The sequence below is a fragment of the Rhipicephalus microplus genome, unplaced genomic scaffold (genome assembly GCF_043290135.1).
Source record: "Rhipicephalus microplus isolate Deutch F79 unplaced genomic scaffold, USDA_Rmic scaffold_14, whole genome shotgun sequence".
Taxonomy (NCBI): domain Eukaryota; kingdom Metazoa; phylum Arthropoda; class Arachnida; order Ixodida; family Ixodidae; genus Rhipicephalus; species Rhipicephalus microplus.
The window spans coordinates 27,777,101-27,796,780 of NW_027464587.1; the positions used below are offsets into that span (position 1 = coordinate 27,777,101).

Here is a 19,680-nt window from a genome sequence, read left to right on the forward strand (position 1 = left end):
CTTCAGGACGACGTCATTCAGCCATCGACCAGTCCCTGGGCTTCACCAGTTGTGCTAGTAAAGAAGAAGGATGGTACGTTGCGTTTTTGCGTTGATTACCGTAAACTGAACAAGGTCACCAAAAAGGACGTTTATCCTCTACCCCGGATAGATGACTCGTTGGACCATATACGCAACGCTAACTATTTTTCCTCCATGGATTTGCGTAGCGGCTACTGGCAAATCGCAGTAGACGAGCGCGACCGCGAAAAGACGGCGTTTATTTCTCCCGACGGTCTGTACGAGTTTAAAGTGTTGCCTTTCGGTCTATGCTCAGCGCCAGCTACTTTTCAAAGAATGATGGATACGGTTCTCACGGGGCTCAAATGGCAATCATGTCTTGTTTACCTTGATGACGTCATGGTCTTTGCAGACACGTTTGAACAACACGTTTAGCGGCTTCATGCAGTTCTTCAGGCAATCAGAACAGCAAGGTTGTCTCTCAAACCCGACAAATGTCATTTTGGATATGAAGAACTGAAGTTCCTTGGTCACGTTGTGAGCCATGCTGGCATCCGCCCAGATCCCGAGAAAACCCGCGCCGTTGCCACCTTTCCCGTGCCCACAAATAAGCGCGACTTACGCCGATTTCTGGGGCTCTGTGCGTATTACAGGCGCTTTGTCAAAAACTTCTCGAAGATTGCTGAACCCCTCAACAAGCTTACAAAAGACGGTGTCTCGTTTGTTTGGGGTCCCGATTAGTGCCATGCGTTCGACACCTTCCGAAACCTCCTCCAGGCTCCGCCTGTACTAGGTCATTTTGACGAAAGCGCTGACACGGAATTACACACTGACGCCAGCAACGTTGGGCTAGGAGCGGTATTAGTTCAGTGGCAAAATGGCGTAGAGCGCGTGATCGCTTATGCGAGCAGAACGTTATCCCCAGCGGAGAAAAACTATTCTACAACCGAAAAGGAATGCCTCGCTGTTGTCTGGGCCATAACAAAGTTCCGCCCATACTTGTATGGCCGGCCATTCAGGGTAGTTAGCGACCACCATTCCCTTTGTTGGCTCGCGAATCTCAAAGATCCCTCAGGTCGTCTAGCACGATGGAGCCTTCGGCTACAAGATTTCGATGTCACCATCGTCCACAAATCTGGGCGGACACACACCGACGCCGACTGTCTCTCACGTGCACCGGTCGAAAATGCCAACACTGACCTTGAAGACGACGACACTTTTCTTTCTGCCGTATCAGCGACCAGCTTAGCTGAGCAACAGCGTCACGACTCGGAGCTCATCCCGCTCATTGACTACCTGGAAGGACGCAATTCCCACCTTCCTCGAAGCTTTGCGCGCTCACTATCTTCCTTTTGTTTCCGTGATAGAGTGCTTTATAAAAAGAACTTTCATCCTACACAAGCTATGTATCTGCTTGTTGTGCCAACTACGCTTCGTGGTGACATTTTACGTGCGTGTCACGATGAGCCATAATCGGGACACCTCGGCTATACGCGCACGCTGCAACGGATTCAACGCTCCTACTACTGGCCACGTCTCGCGAAGACTGTGAAGCACTACGTTCGCACATGTCGAGACTGTCAGCGACGCAAGATTCCACCTTTACGACCAGCGGGACTACTGCACCCAATTGGCCCACCAAAGGCACCCTTTCATCAGATTGGTATGGACTTGCTGAGGTCATTCCCCACGTCTTCGTCTGGAAACCGGTGGATTGTCGTCGCTACAGACTACTTAACACGCTACTGTGAAACCAAGGAACTTCCGAAAGCCACCGCAGCAGATGTCGCCCAATTTTTTGTTAACAGCATCGTCTTACGTCACGGTGCTCCAGCTGTCGTCATAACTGATCGTGGGACAGCTTTCACCGCAGAGATGTTGCAGGAAGTCTTGCGATTAAGTGGCACGGAACATCGTAAAACAACGGCTTACCACCCGCAAACAAATGGGCTAACTGAACTACTCAATAAGACAATTGCAGACATGCTGTCAATGTATGTGGACATCGATCACAAGAACTGGGACACCATACTTCCCTACGTAACTTTTTCGTATAACACTGCTGTTCAAGAAAGTACCGGTTTCACACCTTTTCGCTTAGTCGACGGTCGCGACGTCACGACGATGCTCGACGCCATGCTCCTGCCCGACAACTTAGGAATGTACCACACGGATGCCGCCAAATTCGCGCAGTGCGCAGAAGAGGCCCGTCAACTTGCCCGTCACCGTATTCAACGTCACCAAACCGCAGACGCGCGCCGCTACAATCTTCGCCACCGTGAAGTTATTTTTAAGCCAGATGACGAAGCCTGGGTGTGGACCCCTATCCGACAGCGTGGACGTTCCGAAAAGCTTCTTCGCCGCTACTTCGGCACTTACAAGGTTGTGCGACGTCTCAGCGACATCTCTTACGAGGTTCTCCCACAAGGCGCGATTCGAGACGTTCCCGTTTCACCCCGCAAACTGAAGTCATTCACGTTTCACGTCTCAAACCATACTTTTCGCGCTGTGAATCGCTAGTGAGTGACTGACTTTATTGGTAACTTCGCGTCTTTCTTTTTGTTTCGTCTTTTTTTTACATTTTTCCTATTTTTTTATTTCTCATTTACCTTTTGTCCCCACAACCAACTATACGTTATCCCGCCCTACGCCGTTCATTTTGCTCGCATGCTAATTTTCATCTAATTTTCTTTTCTTTTTTTTGCCTTCATGTACAGCATCGAGACGATGCTTCTTGGGAGAGGGGGTAATGCCACCATTGATGAACGAGCCACTGTGGCTCATACGCGTTTTTGGGCACGAAGAAGAAGAGGACATCTTCGTTGCTCTGGTTCAAGTGAACTCCTGGCTGCAGGTCTTGTTTTGTTCGTGACAATATAAAGGGCGCGTACGATAGCGTCCACCATGAGGCCATTCTTGATGCACTTGAAGACATCGGCGTACGTGGCTGACTCCACGCATGGATAGTGAGCTATCTCAGAGGACGTACCATTTTTATTTCGACATCTGCCGGCTACATGACCAGGCACCTCGTAAACCTTGGAGTTCTGCAAGGCGCCGTCCTGAACCCCATGCTTTTTAACATAGCACTCATGGGCCTTGAAGCTGAGCTTCCCGACGTTGTCAGAATCAGTGCGTATGCGGATGACATATGCATATGGGCATCTGAAGCAACATGACCACAACTGCGAGCAAGGCTACAACAAGGCACATCAATAACATCTAAGTACTTGCGTCGTCAGGGCCTGGAACTTTCAATAGCAAAATGTGCTGCATTGGCATTTATGAAGAAATCAATGTCACGGTACCCAATCTTCGCTCTCGGAGCAGTGATTCCCGCGGTCAAATGCCACCTCTATTTAGGGGTCGTCATTGATCGAAACCTGTCTTGGTCGAAGCATGTGACTGTGCTGCGGAACAAACTAATCAGTTTTGTGTGTGTTCTTCATGTTATAGCAGGACTGAGATAGGACCCTTCAGAAAAAGTTTTCTGCAGTTGAACGAAGCATTGTTTGTGGGCTATATACAGTACAGATCATCTGTACTTTCCGGCATGCGTGCAACGTGCCTTCGTACTTTAGAGAGCCTTCATGCACGAGCACTGAGAACAAGCCTGGGCCTAGCACGGTGCACGTCAACTTCTGGCACTATAGAGGAGTCCCGCACCTAACCTATAGAGGTTTACACGTCTTGTGAAACTCTTCCAGTGCACCTCCGTCTGCGGACCCAACATGCGCAGCCCCCGTTGTATTCGCTACAAGCGGACCGACCAGGCTGTACCTATTCGTGATGCCTCGGTACGCATAGACACGTGATCCCTTCAGGCTTTGCACCTGCCGTGATTCCTGGAGTACCTCCATGGACAGTGACAGAACCGCTGGTGTGCCTTCACATACGTGGAATTTCGTATAAGTCGCATGTTTCTTATATTGCCCAGAAGCAACTCACCTTGGCACATTTAGATGACCGAGACAGCGACTCTGTGCACGTCTACACCGATCGATCCGTAACTTCGTCCACCTCAGCTGCAGCCTTCGGGATCCCCCAACTTGGTATTTCCTGACAGTGCAAACTAGATCACAGGTTATCTTCAAAAGCTGCAGAACTTGTTATACAGGAAGCCATGAAATTTGTGAACGACCAAGCACTGCGTAAATGGGCGATTCTGTCCGATTCAAGATCAGTGCTTCAAGCTATCCATTCTTGCCCAAGAAGACGCCAATTTTACGCGTTAGCGTCAGGAGTATTTCAAGCATTTGACCTAACACAAGGAGTGGTCACTTAATTACACTCCAATGAATTCCGGGACACTGCGGCGTGGTTGACAACGACACAGCGAACAGCGAAGCAAGAGCAACAGTATACAATGCTCCTATGTACGTCAAAGTACCGTAATCATGAGCGATCTCAACACATTGTTGAGGTCGCTCATGCGCGAATGGGCTGCCACTTACTGGTCGCTGCCAGATCATCGGAACAAGCGTCTGCGGGAAACAGACCCCGGTATGAATTTTCGTATTCCAGCTAAAATCAGCTGAAAACATGCTAATATACTGCACCGGATTCTCCTGGGCGTCGCCTTCACTCGTCACTACACCCACCTAATCGGCCGTGTGGACAACCCGAATTGTGAGCGCTGCCATGTGCGCGAAACTATAGCTCACATATTTTGTGACTTGCTCATTATACGTGGCGCAAAGAAAATGCTAACTTCAACATTCGTGAGCATCGGACGAACTCCACTGAGCGAAAGCCACATATTGTCAGCAATGAACGACCAAACAGTGTCAAAAACTGCTACAAAGTCTGTTTTAGACTTTAAAAGCACTGGACTCCACTCCAGAGGCATTGTAGTACCCTACATTGTAGGGTACTACGCTAAGTGGGTGTACTGTAGATATGCACCACGCCTTCTTGTCCCCATCATCGTCCTTCATTCCTCTTTCCTTCCCCCTTTCCTTATCCCCTGTGTCGAGTAGCAGGCTAGAGCGAACTAGCACAGGCCGACCTCTCTGCCTTCTAATAAATTCTCACTGATTGACTACTGCTATATTTCACGTTCCATTGTGAAGCAAGTATACAGCAGACGTGTGTTTGTGAAGCGTAAAAGCCCCTTTCACTTTATTTCCAAGATGAGGAAGTTCACTGTTTTCACAAGAAGAGGCCTGGCCACGTGGTAAAACATCCACCTGCCACGCAAACGACCTGGGTTCGATGACCACTTAGAATTATGAAATCTTGGTTCAGTCCCAACTCTGCTCCAATATTTTATGTAATTTATTCATTTTCTTTTCATCATGCTGAACTTTTCGGTTACGCTTAAGATGACAATTTTTCGCTCACAGTCAACGGTGCCGACACCAGAATTTCTGCGAAATGAGCTCTTTAACGCTATTGCGGTAAAGCAGTTAAAGGTTTACGTTTATGGTGTTGACCCTTGTCTGTATTTAACCCCTAGTTTTAATTATTTTCAAAAACTGTGAGCTGTGGCCCAGTGATTTTCGTGCAGCGAATATTTCTTTTTTCGGGTGATTTTCGCTTGTCACTTTGAGCCAAAGCGAAAAAAGAAATTCTCGTGATATTGCAGAGAATTTCATAAATGGGTAAATTCTCCTATGACGACCGATAATTAGCAATCACAGTGCGCCTTCGTCTGCTGTAATAGGTTCTGGCGCATGCACCACGCAAGCCTAGATAGCTCTTGAGATTCGTTTCTCATATTGACGCGGAGCGATTTCTAGTTTACTAATGGTGCTAGACTTAACGCACACAATGTGCAGTGTCCTTACCCTATATGAATTAATAAAGTTATGCTTTTGTTGTGCGGCAGTGAAGGGACTAGTCATGATTTCAAAAGTCGTCAGTACGTCAGACACGTGTGTCTGACGTGTGTCTGACGTACTCGGATGTGTGTGCGTGGATGGGGGCGGAAACTAGTATTGTTGCGCAGCGAAGTATGCTGGGAATTTTCTCAATGCTTGCAGGAAAAAAATTCATGAAATAGGGAAGTTTTATGTCTCTGAATGGAAATTTTCCTTCGTACTTCGGAACGTCACTGAGTTGCGCCAGACACTCAGAAAAGTCTATCAGCTAAGCACCTCACACTGTTTCATCACGGTGAAGCACGTAGTGTTATCTTCATCGTGAAACTATTTTTTATTTTACTAAGCCTTGTGTATCGAGTGGTATGATATTACCCTAAAGTATTTCGTTTTCATTGGGCCTTTCAAATGATCATCGCTTTTCAGTGTAATCACGCTGTTCACACGTCGGATAGATTATTTTGTAAGATGGATCCGCAATCTGAAATTGAAGCTGCCTTCGCTTCTTATAGTATTCTTCCGTGTTATGTGATCATAGAAATCAACACAGTAAAGCATTGTACACTCGTTTGAATTTCTAATAGATTGACCACTCATATCGCTGTCTGTGATACCTGGCGCAATGCTGCTTAGCGCAGACTGTGGCATCAGTAATGAAACACATGGCAACAACCATAGAGTTTACTAAAATTAACTACAGGTGAGTCTGGCGCTACGATCATTCAGCGACCATTAGAATAAAGGGTAGTACACAGATTCGCTTAGTCTTCGCACTTGCAGGTAGCGAATCATACTAGCGGCTTTGTTTATTGCTGTGTTTTGGTTTAGTTTTGAAGGAAAGAACAAACCATTTTGAACTTCATGACCCGATTTGAAAAGGTAAGCGTAAGAAAATAAGGTGATGAAGCACAACCACTGAACATTTGCTAATTTTTGTTTCGTGAGAAAACAGCTCCAAGACACACGAACACATGCGGAGCCAGAAGCAGGCCAGAAGTACGAAAATTATACAAATCTGTGTACTACCCATCATTCTCATGCTCGCTGAAGCGCCATGTGTTGCAGCTTCCATAGACACTTGCGCCAGAGTTCCATCTAGTGTTCCATCCATATTGGGAAGCTCATAGCAATAAAGACTATATCTCACGGCCACCGCTGTAGAATATTCTTGCACGCTTTCGATGGGTGAACTCACTTGGTAGGGCCTCTCGCCGTAAGACATTGCCTCCCAGAGGGTAACGCCAAAGCTCCACACGTCCGATTTAGTGCTGAACTTGAAGAAGTAGATGCACTCTGGCGCGTACCACCTGAGAGGCCACTTGCCAGCCGCCTGCGCCTGTGCATGTATAAATGAAAAAGGCCATTATTGAAAATGCAGTCGAAATAATGCACCAAGTCTATATACCATCCCTCATTCTACGTATAGCCACGAGGAACAGGGCATCAAACGGGCAGTGTTTTTCTATTGGTAGTCAAAGATTCGTCTTTATCATGTTTTATAAGAGACTTCACAAATTGCAAATGCAATTTTTAACGAAAACATAATAACAGTTAATGGCTAAATGAGTTTCTGGAGAGATAGAGTAAGCTAGTGTTGATGAAAAGATCAGGATGCCAAAATATTGAGTGCTTGGTCAATTATAGTTTGCACCCTTGCGTGGAATAACTGGCATGACTCATGGGTTCTGTTTCAGATTATCTGATCAAATGTAAAAAAGAAGGCTAAATAATTGGCCCCGTATGAGCATGTTTCACTGCCAATGCCACCGAAAGACAATACTCTTGAGTGTGGAGAGAATGAACAAAGCGTTTATTTGATGTTCTGCGCGAAAAAATCGATGAATTTCATTCTAGAAGCGCTGAATTGGAGAGTCTCGATCCATGTAGTGAAGGCAAGCGAGCACATCGAGGAACGTCAGACATGAGCGCCATCCGGCAGTTATCTTCGGTAAACGAAGGAAGGCGTGCGCGCCCACGCAGAAAGATGCGCGCATGTCTCAGAGGCAATAACGTGTGGAACGCAAAGTGATGGGCAGGTCTTAGCGAAGCATTGGAAACACTTGCCTTTTTGAGCATTGCGTTGCACTGTCAGCGCAGCGTGATAACGCTACGGTCCTTAGAATGACTTATGTGTGCCTTTTCTAGTACAAACCCACACATATAAAATATTGTCGTGTTGTTATGGTGCCTCAAATAATCCGCAGTAATTGCTTTTAAATTGACAATCGCGCAAGTGTAAATGCTGTAACTTGAGGATAATTGGTGGGTGCTGCGGATGGGACTAGCTGTTAGACGTATCGTTTGGCGCCGTTTAAGACATCGTTAGCGCAAACAAACAGACAAATATACAGACAGACAGAAAGACAGACGGATGAAAATTTTGCCGTCGATTGTCCCCAAGAAAGACTGTCATCTGTTTAAAAAACTAGAGCCTTCAGAGATGAGGCGAACAGAAGAACTAGACATATGCCTGTATGTGTCACACAAACTAAACCAATGTGTCTCATAGGTCTGTTGAGAATATTGAGAAATCGAGCTACGATAAAAACAAGAACCACCTCAATAATCTGCATCTTCATTTGATTCCTAAGTTAGCTCTTGACTGAATATACGAAAAAGGCAACTTCAACATTGTTACACTGTAACTACTTTCAAGTTGCGCTGTTCGTGTATTCAGTTATGTCCTTCCAATTAGCCCAAGCTTACACGCTTCATAAGTTCCTGACCTATGGGCACATGTATCTGCTCTGTTTTCTAAGAAATCACATTATTTTGCCACTCTTCACACTCCTAATGTGCTGAAACTAACACATGTCAGTTGCCTCCTCCACCGTCACGTGTAGTAGTGGAGTAAAACCGTGTAACTTTGTCAATATTCGGTGAATTGTAGTTCCTCAATCGGTACTGGTAATTTGTGGTGTCTTTTGAGTTTATACGATAATTTCCCATGTTAGCTTTGACGTGTACTGTTAATAGGTCTTGTTTCACTTGTTCCTTATAATTTCCGAAGCTATCATTTGGGTTTTTGTTTATATCTTGCCTCTTGCACCTGTCATGCTTAGACCAATTCTTGTTTGGAAGTATTGACTAAATAAATGAAGCAATAATAAATAAACAAGTAAATAAATAACCACTCTTAAGGTGTAAGAAAGGCTCTGTGAGTGAATATTGCCCAATTGCAACGCGTGCATACTTTCAAGGTTACGAAAAGTGCTTTTGCTGAGCAATAATGTGTTCTTGAGAAAGCTTAGACGAAGCACGTGCATGCTTTTGGGGAGTTGCTCTTGAAAAGTGTGGTATATTTAATGAGGTAAATAGTGCAGCCTGGAGCAATGTTTCGTGCAGAACTAGAATTCCGAAGCAGATTACGTGGGGGTGCTAACACACCCTGTAAAGTTGTTTGCGCCTGATAGCGCACGTGTCTCGTTCATAGGTAGCATTTCGGGTTTCCAACTACCGGACAATAGGTGGCGTTGTGCTCATGAGCGTTTATCACCCAACCATCATAATTCATGGTTGTTAGATCGCCAGTGCCGGCGGCGACACCTGGCGGCAAGCCTGGGTGGGGGCGCAGAAGAAAGAAGCTAGCGAGTCTTTTTGGCTGGCGGCGTTCGGCGCGAACAGTTGTCTCTCACACTGGGACCCCGGTGCCGGCCCCGCGGGCCGTCTGCCGAGGTCCTTGTGGTTAGTCAGGCGTTAGCGACACCATCTTGTTTGTCATGTTGTTGAGTGTTGTTTGATATTGTGTGAAAATAAGTCTTAATGTGTTGATCACGATTGATGTTTTATTAATTCGGCTGACGATATCGTTGATCAAAAGCAGTTAAATAAATGTGTGTTGTTTTGGTTTGTTCCGACCATGTCTACTGTGTCCATTCACTCCAAGAGCGGGGCGCTCACTCGTCAATTCGAGACCCCACACTGGCGGCCCAACTTGGGGCTCTTGGAGCATTGGACGACAGTTTTCGTGGCTCGGTACAAGCTTTTGTTAGAACCGTGGTAGAGTAGGCCTAGAGGGACTTCTTTGCTAGCGTCGGTGGTGTGCTTTGTTGAGAGCGAGGAGATCGGTTTTTGTGACGTGTTTGAACTTGTCGGCACGTTGAGTATTTTTTCTCTGCTCGCCATTTTTTGTTGTCGTTGGTTTTCAAGAACGTTGTTCAGTTGGGACGAGAGCCATGCGGTCTGCATCCTGGTGTGATCAAGGCTTAGAACACGTGGATGTAGGCCAAGCCCGAAGCGAGTGAGTACAGAAGCCTCGTAGGTGGTCCAAGATTCTGTAAATAGCTTGTTCTATCTCTTTGGACTCAGGGAGTCGGGCGTCGTTGCTGCCTTGTATTGCGGCTTGAGCCGAGACATCATGACAACGCCTGGAACGGTGGGCGCCGATCGCTTGGTAAGCTACTGTGTGCGGCGAGTGATAGGGCCACCTTACAGAGTGGACGAGTCTTTGCGGCTGCCTCTTCTGCGTCTAAGGCTAGGGGCTGTGTGGATGCCAGTAGTTGTGAAGCGACTCATTAGGCATAAGCCTCTGCGCAGCTCCGTGTGGCACGTGGCACAACTAGGTGGATCGTGGTGTTGAGGTGTTATACTCTGCTTTCCTCTTTTTTTATATTTTGCGATGCACGAGGAAAGAAAAGTGGCCTTGATTTTAATTTTGTGCTGGGCGTCTCAGTCGCAGCCGATGTATTAAATAACAGTACTAGCCATCTAATGACGTATCGAGAAGCCCGAAGCTCCCTTCCTCAGGCTCTACTCCATTGTTCAGTCGAGTGTTCTGATTCTACGCAGCAGGAGTGACGTAGCCTGCAGCTGGCTGTCTTCTGCACATCATCAGCGCCACTGGCCGGGAATGCGGGCGTGAGGTTAGGCGATTAACATGCCTGGGACCTGCGCAACTGCCTGCTCGTGAATTCTGGTCGCAACTAGAAGACGTGTCGGTGCGAGTGACGGTTCGTCGCGCTGACAGCAACGTTGCTGTTGCGGGACCGGTAGTATGGTGAAGTCGTCAAGCCGGATAGTGCAGCAGTGTCGACCGGTGGCGGTGTCGTAGTGCGCGGATAGTGTGCAGGGACATGTGTTGTCATTTTTTGTTAAAGCTTGTGTAGCTGATTTCTTTCATGTTTTTCTTATCGGAATATGGTTTGAATTAGAGTTCGGAGGATGCGGAGATGCTAACCACCCCTGTAAAGTTGTTTGCACCTCATAGCGCATAGGCCGTGCATAGGCCGCATTTCTGGTATACAACTAATGGGTGGTAGGTGGCGCTGTGCTCGTGAGCGTTTATCACCACCATCATCATAATACATGGTCCTTAGATCGGTCGCGCCGGCGGTGACACCTGGCGGCAAGTCTGGGTGGCGGCGCAGAAGAAAGAAGCTAGCGAGTCCATTTGGCTGGTGGTGTTTGACGCGAACGGTTGTCTCTCACAGTGGGACCACGGTGCACGGTACCGCTGGCCGTCTGCCGGGGATCCTTGTGGTGAGTCAGGCGTCAGCGACACCACCTTGTTTGTGATGTTGAGTGTTGTTTAATATTGTATAAGGATGTCTTAGCGTGTTGATCACGATTGATGTTATATTGATTCGACTGATGATATCATTGATCAAACCAAGTTAAGTAAATGTGTGCTGTTTTAGTTTGTTCCAGTCGTGTCTACGGTGTCCGTTTACTTCAAGAGCGTGGCGCTCGCTCGCCACTTCAAGATCCCACAGTCCTGGCCCCACTGGTACTCAGGTAACAAAACTGTCGCTAAAGTTTCTCGGTATAGAATCGGCTAAAGTTTCTCGGTATAGAGAATGGGGCTTCAGCACTTTCCACTTCATCTGCATGCAGCATGCGAACAGCCCTGTGTGCGCGTACCTTGTAGTAGTCCTTGCCGGAGCCCAGTGCTCGCGTCATGCCAAAGTCTGAGACCTTGACGAAGCGGTCGTTGACCAGAAGGACGTTCCGCGCGGCCAGGTCCCGGTGGACCAGCTGTCTCGCTTCTAGATACGCCATGGCGCCGCACACTTGCGATGCCAGCGCCAGAACACGACCAGCCCCATTCTTTTGGATCTGAGATCTACGTGAACAGAACCGAACCCGTCGTTATTGGAGTGGCGTGACAGGTAAAGATGCTAACGTATTGTCGTGTTAGTGATGAAAAAATTCAGGTGCCCACAAGAAATTTCAACTCCTATGCTGAAAAATATAACTGTGAATGTGTAACTAAGACGTTGTAGCTGGTAGTGCGCGAGTTCTTTTGTTGCGAGCGCAATCAGCTTTGATGCTCCCGTCAAGCAGCCAGGAAGTGTAAAATAGTTTTTTTTGTTTTCAATAGAATTCACTTGGTCACACGTAGCCAGGCACCAACGTCCAGTTATATAACAAATGTGAAGTTTCAGTCTCTCGGTATTTACGTCACCACGCATAAGAAATTTAATGACTTCCTGTGTATTAGGCTTCACGAATGGTGTTTCTGTCCGAGATAGCGGGACGCAAAGGAAGTGTTAGCGCTGCTTTGCGACAATTTGTAACGTTGGTTGGCTTTTGCAACACTTGGCCAACAGTAAGTGCGACTTGTTTTTTCTTTGCTCCTCTCAAGCTGTTCTCACAAAACTGCTCTATGTCATATCGTGCTAAACCAATATGCTTTGCTAAAGGTGATCATATGAACGCAAATTTGCACTATTTCCTTCGCACTCGCACCGCTGCGGTGGTCTAGTGGCTAATGTACTCGGCTACTGACCCGCAGGTCGCGGGATTGTATCCCGGCCGCGGTAGCTGAGTTTTAGATGGAGGCGGAAATGCTGTAGGCCCATGTGCTCAGATTTGTGTGCACGTTGCAGAACCCCAGGTGATCGAAATTTCCGGAGCCCTCCCCTACAGCGTCTCTCGTAACCATATGGTGGTTTTTGGACGTTAAACCACACATATCAATCAATCAATCAATCAATCAATCAATTAATTAATCAATCAATCAATCAATCAATCAATCAATCAATCAATCAATCAATCAATCAATCAATACTTTGTGCTCACATCTTTAGTGTTCTTTTTAGCGGATAGAAGTTGAAACTTGTGCATACATATTAAATAATTTTCGAGTTTTATGGTCTAAAGCAAACTTCCTAGATGAATATTCAGCGAACTGGGAGCGTGGGAGGAACACAGACAGGAAGCAAAGATGAGACACACAGCACGCGAACGCTCAGCACGTGAGCCTCCTTTTGTCTGTGTTCCTCCCGAACTCCCACGTCACTGAACAGTCATGAATAACCAACTAGCCCACTTGTCCATCCTACTGCAATGCATTCCTAGATGAAGTCAGTCCCGTAAAATTTAGAAAGCGCAGCTACCGCGGTATACATGATGAATTTTATTTTCCAAGCGTCCTACACCCCTAACGAATGAGCTTCTATTCACAACAATTCCCGGAAAAAGCGGCAGCGAATACAAATAAAGGCTGAAAAATCTCACCTCTTAAGCCTTAGGAAACGGTTTAGGGGCCCTAGTGGAGCCAGCTCCATGACTAACATCAGTGACTGTCCTTGGGATATCCCTGCACACAATAAAAAACACATGTTTCTTGTTATAATTCTAGGGGCTGCCAGCTTATAATAACTATCAAGACTGACTCATTTTCCAGCATATGAAGCGGATCATGAGCGGATCTCGTGTTGCCGCCTCCATGGACGAAAGATACCGTTGATGACTGCTTGGAAGTGTTTTTCGTGTCTGAAGACGTCTGATTGGCCCCGCATACCGCAATGTTTGTGTGTGTAAACTCTTCGCGTTCTTGTGCTGTTTCTTAGTACGGTTTAGCCGAGCCGAACTTCAGTAACGCCCTTAAGAAAAACGTTATTGTGCCTCGTTACCTCTTGCTCATCGTCGATGGTTGTGCCGATTTGTGGACTGTGAAAGTTTCTGCGCAGCCCATATATCTGCCTGCAGGACTTAAATTGGCAAGCTTTCAAGAGCAAAGTACTCTTACCATACGGTCACTCCAACTGTCGGTGGATGTAAAGAAACCCCACGCCAACTCGTACCGCGACTATTCTGCCAGCATTGACCGTATGATTAACAAGTCACTTCCATCAACTGAACGGTCGCTGCTGCAGGAGGTGATCACACGCTACGCCTTAGTCTTTGACTTTGCCCAAGACGAGACGTCTACCATTACGCCACCGTCTTCACGTACGCAACACCGCATCTATACAGGCCAAGCACCACCAATACGCCAGAAGCCCTATCGTGTCTCGCCTTCCGAAAGGAAAGTCATCGCTGAGCAAGTTGAAGACATGCTAAAGAAGGGCGTCATACAAGAATCGTGTAGTCCATGGGCAGCTCCTGTCATTCTAGTGAGGAAAAAGGATAATTCATGGAGATTCTGCGTAGACTATCGTCGCCTAAATGCCATCACAAAAAAAGACGTCTACCCTTTGCCACGTATAGATGACGCCGTGGACTGCCTGCATTTTGCCTCCTATTTTTCTTCTGTTGACTTGCGTTCTGGGTATTGGCAAATTCCTACGCATCCCTCAGATAAAGAGAAGACGGCCTTCGTAACACCAGACGGTCTCTTTGAGTTCAACGTTATGCCCTTTGGTTTGTGCAATGCTCCAGCGACATTCGAGAGATTTATGGATACAGTACTCCGTGGACTAAAATGGGAAATTTGCATGTGCTATTTAGATGACGTGATTATCTACGGCAAGACTTTTCAAGAGCATAACCACCGCTTGTCGCTTGTGTTTGAATGCTTACGCGAAGCTGGCCTTGTTTTAAACTCAAAGAAGTGTCATTTTGGAGAACGTCAAGCCCTCGTATTAGGCTTTCTCGTGGATAAAGAAGGCGTGCGACCAGACCCACAGAAGACCGCAGTGGTTCGCAACTTTGAACCACCACGAACAGTGAAGGACCTGCGAAGTTTTCTGGGTCTGTGCTCATATTTCCGCCGATTTATTAAGAACTTCGCACAACTTGCCTCTCCACTGACGTCCCTTCTTCATAAAGACACACCGTACTTGTGGGATGATAAATGTCAGGCTGCATTTAAACAGCTGAAGTTTTCATTGACTTCAGGACCCATCCTAAAGCATTTTGATCCTGATGCTTTGACTGAACTTCATACTGATGCTAGTGGGCTAGGTGTTGGTGCTGTGCTGGTCCAACTCTGCAACAGTCGCCAGCACGTCGTAGCATATGCCAGTCGGACACTGAACAGAGCAGAGACGAACTACACCGTCACCGAGCTCGAGTGCTTAGCAGTCGTCTTTGCCATTCAGAAGTTCCGACCGTATCTACATGGCCGCGAGTTCACAATAGTGACCGATCACCACTCACTATGCTGGCTTGTGGGACTTCGTGACCCGTCTGGCCGGCTGGCTCGTTGGGCGTTGCGCCTCCAAGAGTACAGCTTTTCTGTTACCTATAAGAGCGGACGATGTCACACAGATGCCGACTGCTTATCCCGCCTTCCTTCAGTACACACCAATGCTGACGACAATGACATTCATGACTATTTAGTTTCTGTCTCGTCCGACTTCCCAGATACCAGCAGCTTCAAACGTGAGCAGCAGCACGACCCTACTCTGAAACCTTTGCTCGAAGCTGCACATAACTCCGTCGACAAGCACTTTAAAATTTCAAATGGCTTGCTGTATAAAATAAACTATTCAGCCGATGGCCTCCCGTTGCTTCTAGTGGTGCCGGAAAGCCTGCGCCAGGTCGTCCTTCGTTCTGCGCACGATGACATAACATCCGGTCATCTCGGTTTCACACGTACGCTGCATCGACTACGTGAGAGGTTCTACTGGACAAAAATGTGGAAGACCACAAAACAGTACGTCACCAGCTGCGCTATATGTCAGCGCCACAAGCCATCCACCACTGCCCCGGCGGGTTATTTGCAGCCCATCCCTCCACCGACATCCCCTTTTGAAAAAGTCGGCATCGACTTGCTCGGACCCCTTCCTAAGACTCCATCAGGCCACCGATATGTTATAGTGTGCGTGGATTATTCAACGCGTTATACGGAAACGGACGCACTGACATCGGCCACAGCAGCCGCTGTTTCTTCTTTTCTGTTACAACAGGTCATACTGCGTCACGGTGCTCCACGGGTTGTCATCAGTGACCGTGGACGACAATTTATGGCCGATGTGGTTGAAGAAATTTTGCGCCTCTGTGGCTCCTCTTATCGCCACTCCACCCCTTACCATCCGCAAACTAACGGTCTCACTGAGAGAACAAATCGAACTCTCACGAATATGTTATCGATGTACGTTGATGCTGACCACAGGAACTGGGACGCCGTCTTACCGTTTGTTACTTACGCGTATAACACCGCCAAGCATGAAGTTACTGGACATTCACCCTTCTTTCTGCTTTACGCACGAAATCCACAGAGTTTTCTGGACACTCTATTACCTTTCTCGCATCAGGAAGATCTGTCCATCGCTCAGACGTTGTGTCGCGCTGAAGAAGCACGTCAACTAGCGCGCCTTCGAACATTGTCTTCGCAAGAACACAGCAAGAGTCGCTACGATGCCAAGCATATCCCCGTAGAGTTTTCTCCTGGTGACTACGTGTGGCTGTGGACTCCTGTTCGTAGAAAAGGATTGTACCGGAAGTTTCTAGCAAACTATTCCGGCCCATTCGTGATAGTCACTCGTCTCAGTGACGTGAATTACGTTGTCGCCCGAGTCACAGCCAATAACCGGCGTTCGCGCACTACGCAAGTTGTTCACGTAGCCCGCCTCAAACAGTACCATCATAGGCCTATTTAACTCGCTCGGCGAGCTTCGTCTGCCGCCGGGGGAAATGAAACGAAGATGCGCGAGCCTACGGGGCGCGGAAGAAGAAGAAGGGTAGTGGAGCGGCGCCTGGACTGTGTGGTTGGGTGGAAGCGTTCTTGGCCTGTCTCAGAAGTACGCTGCTATTTCACAACGCCTTTTCACCTCATCTGTAAATAAACACATTCACTCGCAACAATATGACTCATAAAGCGTTTTAAAACAGCGAAAGAACGAACAGTTGTCGCACACTGCGAATAGCGTAACGTCCAACGCTCCAACCCATTAAAAAAGCTTGTTCTTGTTCAGCTATTAGCTGTGGTGCATACCCAGTAAGGTAATAAATAAAGACGTGTATAAGCTTTTTGACGCTTCCTCTTTGAATGCACATGGTTTGCAAGCACAGCCGCTCAAATGTTCAAGTATCATACGCGACCGGCGACTTTTCTGCGCATCATCCCCATACGATATAGCTGAGTCGCAAGGAGGGTCAGGGTAAGCGCATGCCCAGAAAGTGCTCGTAGTTGTGTGTGATCTACTCGGTCTGCTTAGTTGTTACTTCTTCGGGATGTAATCTCATATCAGCGCATTTCAGAGGCGCCACGTTCTTTTTCTCATGAGCAGAGGCATGAGTGGTATACTTAAATATTATTTCCTCAATGTAAGCCCCAATGTCTGAATTCAGAACGAAAAATACGAGCAAATTATTTGTTTTCTCGCGCTCTCTGTTCTTCTGAAGCGAGTTACCAAAAAGTGACGTCCTTAAAATAGAAGAACCTAGCAGACGACGGGCCTAGCTGGACGTATACTTTCTCAGCATGCGCTTATTCTCGCCCCATTTGCAACTTGGCTTCATTTTATGCCGCGGACGTATAGAAAAGTCATCGCTTATGCACAATAACAATAATAACTGAAGTTTTACGTCCCAAAACCACAATAAGGTTACGAAATACCCTGGTGCAGGCCTGCCTGCCTGCCTGCCTGCCTGCCTGCCTGCCTGCCTGCCCGCCTGCCTGCCTGCCTGCCCGCCTGCCTGCCTGCCTGCCTGCCTGCCTGCCTGCCTGCCTGCCTGCCTGCCTGCCTGCCTGCCTGCCTGCCTGCCTGCCTGTCTGTCTGTCTGTCTGTCTGTCTGTCTGTCTGTCTGTCTGTCTGTCTGTTTGTTTGTTTGTTTGTCCACCATTAACGCCACCAGACGATACCTCAAACAGCCGAACCCATCCGGCAGCGCCCACCAATATTGCTCAATATTCAGCGTTCATACTTGTGCGATTGTCAATTGAAAAGCAGTTATTGCTCATAACTGAGGCTGCATAACAACACGTCAATATTCTGTATGTGTCTTTTAATAGAAAAGGCATACGTAAGTAATTCTAAGAACAGTAGCGTTTATCACGCTGCGCTGACTATGCAACGCTTGCACGAAAAGGCAAGTGACGTTTTGCTAAAACGACACGGTGGGGGCACCTACCCGTCACCTTGCGTTCTACACCTTATCACCTCCGAGACGGGCACCCACGACGCGCGCTTCGTTTTCCAGGATAACTGCGAGATAGCGCTCATGTCTCACGTGTGACGTGACTTGATGCGCTCGTGCGCCTCCGCTGCACGCTCGAGGCACTCTAACGCAGCGCCTCCAGAATAGCACTCACCGATTTTCTTGCGCAGAACGTCAAATAAACGTTTTGTTTACTCTCTCCAGACGCAAGAATATCGCCTTTCGACAACATTTGCAGTGTAACATGCTGATACGGGGCCGATTTATTTCATCAGTGTGTCCTTAAGCTACATGGGCATGGCAAGTCTCGATTATTTTGCTGTTATACAACTCATAAGCTGAAACATAACCGTGAAAAATAAGGGCATATTTCAGACTCGCCGTTTAAATTTAAGTCCTTCTGAAGAGAGGTATTTATATGCTGTTAGAATCACGCAAACCTTCATAAATGGCCGATATACGAGATATGGGACACGTTTTAGAAAAGGCAAAATTAGGTAGAGTTTCGTTCAACCTATTTTACAATCCCAATCTCACCCATTGCTCTGACCCTTGTGACAAAAGTTTTTCGTAAATGCAGAGCGTTAGCTGATGCGAGTTTGAAACCCCTACTACAGTGAAGCAAAACAACCGCTCATGCGCTGAGAATTTGGGCACAAAAAGCCAGCTTTCCATGTGCATCTCACCTGACATAGCCGCTGGGAGCTGTGAAAAGCCACGGAAAAGAAATATTTTTATAGTAATTTTATTTAACAAGACTCTGTGCCGTCTTTGTATTTTAGTGGAGGGCTTGGATATTCGAGAACGTTTCCGAAGCTTAGAGCTCTTGCAATGATAAGCTGCAAATTTGTTATACCACTTTTATTACTGGGATAAAAAAACTCGATTTGACATATAATTCACTAAAGAACACGAATAACGTCTAGAAAGCCAGACGTTGACTATGTGGGCTATACTTGACGTTGACTAAGCTAGACGTTGACTATGCTTGGTTTTAGCCCGTCCGTTTAGGATAAATCAAGTAGCCCTTATGCCAGACGTAAAAGAAGTTCAGTACTTGTACGTAACAGAACTGGAAACAGCTTGCTGCACATAGAGCAAACATTTTTTCATATAAACTGTGAAACAAGTAGTCTATCTACGCATGAGTCCTTTGGAAAAACTTAAAGCGACTCTTAAGGCAAAAATAATTTGTTTATTATTAGTAAATTACTATTTTACAATTTCAAAATCACCACGTTCACCGTGACAAGGTTTTTGGTAAGCGCGGAAATGAGCAAAAAGAAAGGGCGGTAGCAACGCCACCTTGAAATTCATGTAGCAGAGGTTGCCACGCCATAGAAGTTGATAGAATCTACCAAAGCTTATGTATATCCTGGTCCCTAAGAATCAAATAAATTGACTTCTGAGAGGCCCATTACCTGAACATACCAAGTTTGAGGATAAATTGAAGTGAGAGTGTCCACGAAATTCGATTAGTTTGGGATGAATAGTGAAATGGGACGAAAGGCGACCAATAGTGACAGATGAGTGACGCCACGTGCGGAAATAGCAACGCGGAATTCTTGCATGAAACATCTACTTGATT

The 19,680-nt window shown here is 47.0% G+C and overlaps 1 protein-coding gene across 2 annotated transcripts in view; it reads right to left on the reverse strand.

Moving 5' to 3' along the window:
• Positions 1-19,680, reverse strand: part of LOC119181214 (tyrosine-protein kinase SYK) — a 381,065-nt gene that overhangs the window by 54,520 nt on the left and 306,865 nt on the right. For both annotated transcript variants that reach the window (XM_075882940.1, XM_075882939.1), the window contains exons 14-16: positions 13,281-13,362; positions 11,682-11,883; positions 7,018-7,158 (exon numbers count right to left, since the gene is read on the reverse strand). In XM_075882940.1, coding sequence (XP_075739055.1) covers positions 7,018-7,158; positions 11,682-11,883; positions 13,281-13,362 — 425 coding nt within the window. The remainder of the gene's footprint in view (positions 1-7,017; positions 7,159-11,681; positions 11,884-13,280; positions 13,363-19,680) is intronic.